Source organism: Scylla paramamosain, chromosome 43, assembly GCF_035594125.1.
Source record: "Scylla paramamosain isolate STU-SP2022 chromosome 43, ASM3559412v1, whole genome shotgun sequence".
NCBI lineage: Eukaryota > Metazoa > Arthropoda > Malacostraca > Decapoda > Portunidae > Scylla > Scylla paramamosain.
The window spans coordinates 12,483,298-12,489,883 of NC_087193.1; the positions used below are offsets into that span (position 1 = coordinate 12,483,298).

General features: G+C 43.9%; 1 protein-coding gene across 2 annotated transcripts in view; it reads right to left on the bottom strand.

The window, feature by feature from the left end:
• Positions 1-523: 523 nt before the first annotated feature.
• LOC135093396 (uncharacterized) overlaps positions 524-6,586 on the bottom strand; it is a 6,880-nt gene continuing 817 nt past the window's right edge. For both annotated transcript variants that reach the window (XM_063992657.1, XM_063992658.1), the window contains exons 2-4: positions 2,919-3,232; positions 2,008-2,226; positions 524-1,652 (exon numbers count right to left, since the gene is read on the bottom strand). In XM_063992657.1, the coding sequence (XP_063848727.1) occupies positions 852-1,652; positions 2,008-2,226; positions 2,919-3,206 (1,308 nt within the window). In that variant the 5' untranslated portion in view covers positions 3,207-3,232 and the 3' untranslated portion in view covers positions 524-851. The remainder of the gene's footprint in view (positions 1,653-2,007; positions 2,227-2,918; positions 3,233-6,586) is intronic.

Genomic DNA, 6,586 nt, shown 5'->3' on the forward strand with positions numbered 1-6,586 from the left:
ATCTTCCTGACTCTTATCTTCCTCCTTAATAATTTCTCAAACCTCTTGACAAACTCTTAAATTCCTAGACTTCCTCGTAATGTTTCCTCAATAAACTTTCTTCCTCTTACTTTCTATCTCTTATTTATCTTGGTTCCTTTCTCCTTCATAACTGCTTGCCCTCTTCCTCTTACATTCCTTGCCACATCCTCTTCCTTCAAACTCTTATCCTCCTTCCTCTTACATTCCTTACCTCTTCCTCTTAAGGGTCATAACTCCTCGCTTCTTCCTCTTTCTAACTCCTTCCCTTGTCCTCTTCCTTAACTCTTTTACTCCTCTGCTTCTCACCTCCTACCTCCTCTTGCCTTCATAATTCTTACTTACTTCTCTCTCTTAACTCCTTGCCTCCTTCTTAACCTTTTCTGTTTTCCAATTCGTCTTTTGCACCTCCGATCTCTGCTTGAGGTGTTGCAGGGGTGTTGTCTTGAAGTTCTCCAGTCTTGGCATCTCCAGGTTGAGGGAGGAAGCAGTAACACAACAGGGGTATAGTTGGTGTGGGTCGTATTTTATTTTTTATAAAAAATATCATATAGAATTTTCCCTTTTTTTCAATAATATACATGAATAATTATTACCATTTTTTTCTTTTTTTGTTTTTGTAGGAGGTTAATGGAGAATTTTGTTTTGATGCTTGTATGCTTATTGTTGTTGTTGTTGTTGTTGTCGATTTTGTTGTGATATATAAGTGTGTGCCGCTCTGAGGGTTCGCTGAAGACCAATGGGTTCACCGGGCGGAGAGAGAGAGAGAGAGAGAGAGAGAGAGAGAGAGAGAGAGAGAGAGAGAGAGAGAGAGAGAGAGAGATATTATGCATTCACTGAAGGAGGAGTTTAGGTCCGAGGCATGGTGAAGTGGGTTGGGATGGGTTGGGGTGAGGGCAGGGCGAGGTGGAGGCGTGGATAGCACACAGGGGCGTCAGGGCACAGCGGCGGGGCACAATAAATAGGGACCTTGGGCTCACAAGGCCTTTGGGTCGCTGCTGTTGTAGCTGTATACCTTCCTGGTCTCGTAGCTCTTGGTGAAGGTGGTTTTCTTGGAGCCGTCGGGCAGCAACTCCTCGCGGGAGCCCTCGGCGTGGCTCTCCTGCTCGCTGCGCTTCTTGTTGCCCACCACGGAGCCGTCGGCGCCCTTCAGCTCGGTCTTCTCGTTGAGCACACGGTTGGTGCGGTGCAGGCCTGGGGCGGGGTTGTCCTCCCACCGCTTCTCCTCGCGCTGCGTCACGTTGTTGCCCGCCACGGACACGTCCCTGGTGGTGCTGACGCCGGCAGGCACGCGGGACAGGGCGGTGGAGGGTGCGGACACCTCCAGCTCGCGGGACGAGGACTGCAGGGAGTGGCGGCGCATCATCTCCTCCATCTCGCGCTGGGACTTCTCCACCATCTCGTTGAAGGAGGACCAGTGGCCGCTTGCCGTCGTTCACCACAGTGGTCACGATGTGGTGGCCGTCGTCACCCAGCGGCGTGTGCGCCAGGTAGCGACGGTCCGGCCCGTTGGGCACGCTGGGCTTGCCAGCGGCGGGCATGGAGCCCAGGCTGGGCCGCAGCCTGCTGGAGGGCGTCACGCTGCGGAACTCCACGGAGCGCGACGTGGGGCGCCCGCTGGTCACGTGGGCGGCCTGTGGGGGGGGAGGGAGGGGGCGCCGCGCCGCACAACGTAAACACGAGACAAGCAGCAACACAAATCACAAAGCAAAGGGTTAGTCATCTCCACTGCTCCGCCACGGAAGCCAAACTCAAGGGAACACTCAGAGGTTAGTGTAATGGTCTACTTCTACAGCCACACAGGGTGGAGGGGGGGATGAAGAGAGACATTAGTGTGATGATGGTGGTGGTGGTGGAATGTATCATTACTGCGTGACACTGACACCATTATAGTTGTTCATCACCATTGTGGCATTGTGACAATAATAGCTGCCAATTATATGCAACTCAAGAACACAATAACAAGAGAGAAAGGGGGAGAGGTCTTACCAGCTTGGGGGCGCTGATAGTGAGGACGCCATCGCGGGAGAGGGCCGAGGTGACACCGTTGAGGTTGACGGTGGGCGGCAGCATGAAGCGGCGGGTGAAAACTTGGGTCTTGATGGAGTTGCCTTCCTTCTGCTCAATCTTGCCCTCCACCACCACCGTGTCATCCACAGTCTTCACAGTGATGTCCCCGGGCTTGTAATCCTTCACGTCGATCATCATCTGCGAGGCGAGGAGTTGTTGAGAAGATACTGTGCATGTCATGACTGGCTGCTTATCTGACATTTCCTAAGATTTATTCTCTCTTTCTGTACGTATTTCAAGAGACTGGTCGTGCTGCGCGTTTGTTTATCTGGGTCGTATGAAGGAGACTGAATATTTGTAGTCAGAAGGATAGTAAAAGTTAAAATTAGAGAGAAACATTAACGAACACCAATTAACCGCTTTTCCCTTTCTCCTCACGTATTTTAAGAGGCTGGCCGTGCATGGAAGGTTGCGTGTTTGTTTATCTGACTCGTATGAAGGAGACTGGATGAATATATTAGACAGGAAGGAGAGAACCATTTAGTAATATCAATTAATCGCTTTCTTCTCTTTCTACACGTATTTTAAGAGGCTGGGCTTGCATGGGAGGCTGTGTGTTTGTTTATCCAGCTCGTATCAAGGAGAGTCATCAATCATCTGCAGGCAGGAAGGAAGCCGTGCTAAAATTAGAGGTACTGGGAAGCCTTGACTGTGTAAGGACGCTTTCTCTCTCTCTCTCTCTCTCTCTCTCTCTCTCTCTCTCTCTCTCTCTCTCTCTCTCTCTCTCTCTCTCTCTCTCTCTCTCTCTCTCTAGAAAACACGAAGAAAAAAAAATGAACCTAAATCCCCTGTCCTAACTTAACCTCACCTATGACCTCCTAACCACTGACCTTATACTTATCATTCTCCTCGGTGCACGACACGGCCTGGGAGTCATCAGAGGTCACGTTGGAGGACCTGATCTGGCGGTACACGTTCCTGGTCTCGACGGGACGGGAGGAGGTGGTGGTGGTGGTAGTGGTGGTGGACTTGGAGGTGGAGGAGTCAGCTGGCCACTTGTCCACCACGGTCTTCATAGCCTTGTCCCACTCCTCCAGGGAATCCTTGAAGAACGGGTCGTCGTCAAACATGCCTCGCTTTTCCACCGTCACCGTACGTGTGGTTTTGGTTCCGACCATCTTGAGGGAGGTTGGGTTTCCTTCGTCTGTGGGTGAAGAGATGAGAGGTTGAAGAGGTTAGGTGAGGAAGATATGTTCGAGGGAAGAGAAAGACAGGGAAGAGAGAATGGAGGCCTGAGATACTGTGAAATGCTTGTTTTGGTTCTATCTTGAGAGAGGTTGGGTTTCCTTCGTCTGTGGGTGAAGAGATGAGAGGTTGAAGAGGTTAGAGAAAAGGAGAGGAAGATAATGAAATGTTTGTTTTGGTTCCGATCACCATGGAGAGAGTGCTTGCTTGGCTTTCTGTCTGTGGATGAATAGCGTTAAGGATTAGTGAGGTTTGCATGTGCTGGGAGAGACGAGAGGTATAGGAGGAGGAAGACTGATGATTAGAAATTAAAAGAATAATATGCAGTGGATGTATGGAGACAAGTAGAGAGGAAGACGTGATAGAATGTTCATCTACCCTACATATCATTCTATCCTATACATAAACTAACCAAGATACGAAGAGGCGGCACAGATTCCCATTAAATAAAAGAAAACAAGCTAATTATCATATTCTAATGTTTCCTTCTAAGCTCCTTCCATTAACGTCCCCGCGTGTTGCAACCAAAGTATCTCGTATCCTGACACCATTACAAGGATGTGTTGATGCAACCCGCTGGTATTCTGTAACCCTGATCAACACCAGCTCTCTCTCTCTCTCTCTCTCTCTCTCTCTCTCTCTCTCTCTCTCTCTCTCTCTCTCTCTCTCTCTCTCTCAAATGATTAGTGTTCGGATTTTTTTCAGTGTTTTTTTCGACTAGATGTTTTTTTTTCCGTTTATTTACGTTTAATGCGTGAGAATAAGAAACAAGAAGAAAAATAGCAAGAACATGAACAAGAAATAGAAGAAAAATAACAAGAACAAGAATAAGAACAAGAAAGAAAGGAACAAGAGAAAATTCGCATTTCTTCCTGAACTCAAAAACAACAACAAGAAAGGAACAAACAAATAAAGAAGAAGAAAAAAAAGACAAAAAATAAAAAAGAATTCCCTCCATTTTTTCCGCAAACCAATTATTTTTTTCCCAACCTTCGCCGAGAGAGTTGAACAGAGGCACCTTTCCCCTCCAAAGAGAAAGAAGAAAGAAAAGAAAGAAAAAAAAATGACATTAGATCATATTCTGAAGCATCTCTACGCTACACCTGCACTACTTTCAAAAGGCTGTAGTTGAAGTGATACGGACTTTTAACTAAATGGTGTTTGATATTGTTCTAGTGACAGATTAATAAGATTTCTGCTCTCAAAAGGCTCTAGTTTAACTTACACACGAGTTTTTAAGGGTGTTTTTATGGTTCTAGTGATAGAATGACAAAATTTCTATTCAAAAGGCTCTAGTTTAAGTTACACACGGGTTTTAAGGGTGTTTTTACGATTCTAGTGATAGATTGACAAGATTTCTATTCAAAAGGCTCTAGTTTAAGTTACATACGGGCTTTTATGGGTGTTTTCACGATTCTAGTGATAGATTAACAAGATTTCTACACTCAAAAGGCTCTAGTAATTTAGTTAAAATGCTTTTAAACGCGTTTTGATAGTTCTAGTGACATATTAACAAGATTTCTATTCAAAATTTCAAGTTGAAGTGATATGGGGTTTTTAAGGATATTTTCTATGGTTCTAGTGACAGACTGACAAGATTTCTACATTGTCAACAACTGAAATATTCTTAGGAACCCGTCAGATCATCTGTGTGGCCTTTGATGAAAGCAGTCATGAGTGAGGGAGCAAAACGTTTCTGAAGACTAGCCTAATGAAGCGCGCCCTAAAAAAATACATGTCACAAGCTTATTTTCAGCCTTCCCTCCCGTCCTTTCATAAGTCTTTCGTCACCCTCCTCTGATTTATGTCTCTTTCCGGGTGTGGGAAGATCAGGTGTGTGTATTTTCGGATCTTTAGGGGCAAAAAGTTGATCAGTGTCAGCAGGTGAGAGAGACGGTGGGAGAGAGAGAAAGAGAGAGAGAGAGAGAGAAAGAGAGTGAGTAGGAGGGAGAGGGGCGTTGGCTGGCTGGCTGCCCAAAATTTTTACCTGGATCTCTCTCTCTCTCTCTCTCTCTCTCTCTCTCTCTCTCTCTCTCTCTCTCTCTCTCTCTCTCTCTCTTCCTTCACCTTTTGCTCTCACTTCCCACCACCAGAATCTAAATTTACATCTGATTCTCTCTCTCTCTCTCTCTCTCTCTCTCTCTCTCTCTCTCTCTCTCTCTCTCTCTCTCTCTCTCTCTCTCTCTCTCCTCGCCCACACCTTTTTTTTTTTTCTTCTTCTCTGAGTCATCCCTGTTAATTTCTTATGAAGGAGAGAAAATGTAACTGCATCCATCAGTGTTTACTTGAATAAATAGATAGATAAATGAAGAAATAGATAAATAACTTGACTGAATATTCCTTCTGTGAGTGTTGGCTTTCAAAAGTGAAGTAACTGAAGCTGGCCTAAGAAGCAGACGCAGTAGTTAAATGATTAATGGTATGAATTTTACACTCGAATGCTCTCGTCTTTGTTTACGTTTGATCAGCTGGGGAGAGTGTTTATGGAATATTTACTTGACTTTTTACGAGTGCATTAACCTTAACTGACTATAAAATGGAGTTCTCTATAATGGAGATGGAAAAAATCAAATTAATCTGCAGTTTTTATAGGAATATAGCAGTTTTTATGCGTGAAGAAACTTGATATTTCTACATTAAAACACAAAGCAAAAATAATAGATATATTTTCATTCGTAATTTGCCGCCAATACTGAAAGCTTCAAATGTACATCAATTTCGAGTGAGGTACGAAAGTAGACTCAAATAAAAAGAACTGAATACAATACAAAGAGCCTAATTTTTCTACAATAAGATACAACGAATAATAATAATGACAAGAAATGTCCATCCATAACTCGCCACAAGTAGGCTAGTCGAAGTTTCACGCGTACGAGACTTTTGAGTTAAGTACGAAAGCGAGCGGGAATATGATGTGAATGAATCTTTATTTGCATTTTAGTTGAGCAAATGACAGTGAAAAGGGAGGTATTACGTGTGGTGTCTGTATGTTTGTGTGAAGAGTACATGTAAATATTGAGATAATAGTGCAGAAAATGGGGGAAAAAGGTACATAAGTGAATGAAAGTTTGGATAAGAAGAAGAAAAAATGGATAAGACGAAGAAAATAAATAAAAGTGAATAAAATTAGGATACAAGAAAAGAAAAGTGAATATGAATTAAGATAAATGAAAAAAATAATAATAAAGGTAAGGATAAGTTAAGAAAATTGATAAACATTAAGAAAAGCGAAGAAAATTTGATAAAACTGGATAAAAAATAGAGAAGAATAAAGAAGAAAAGAGAAAACACCATTACTGTTAGGTAAGTCTCT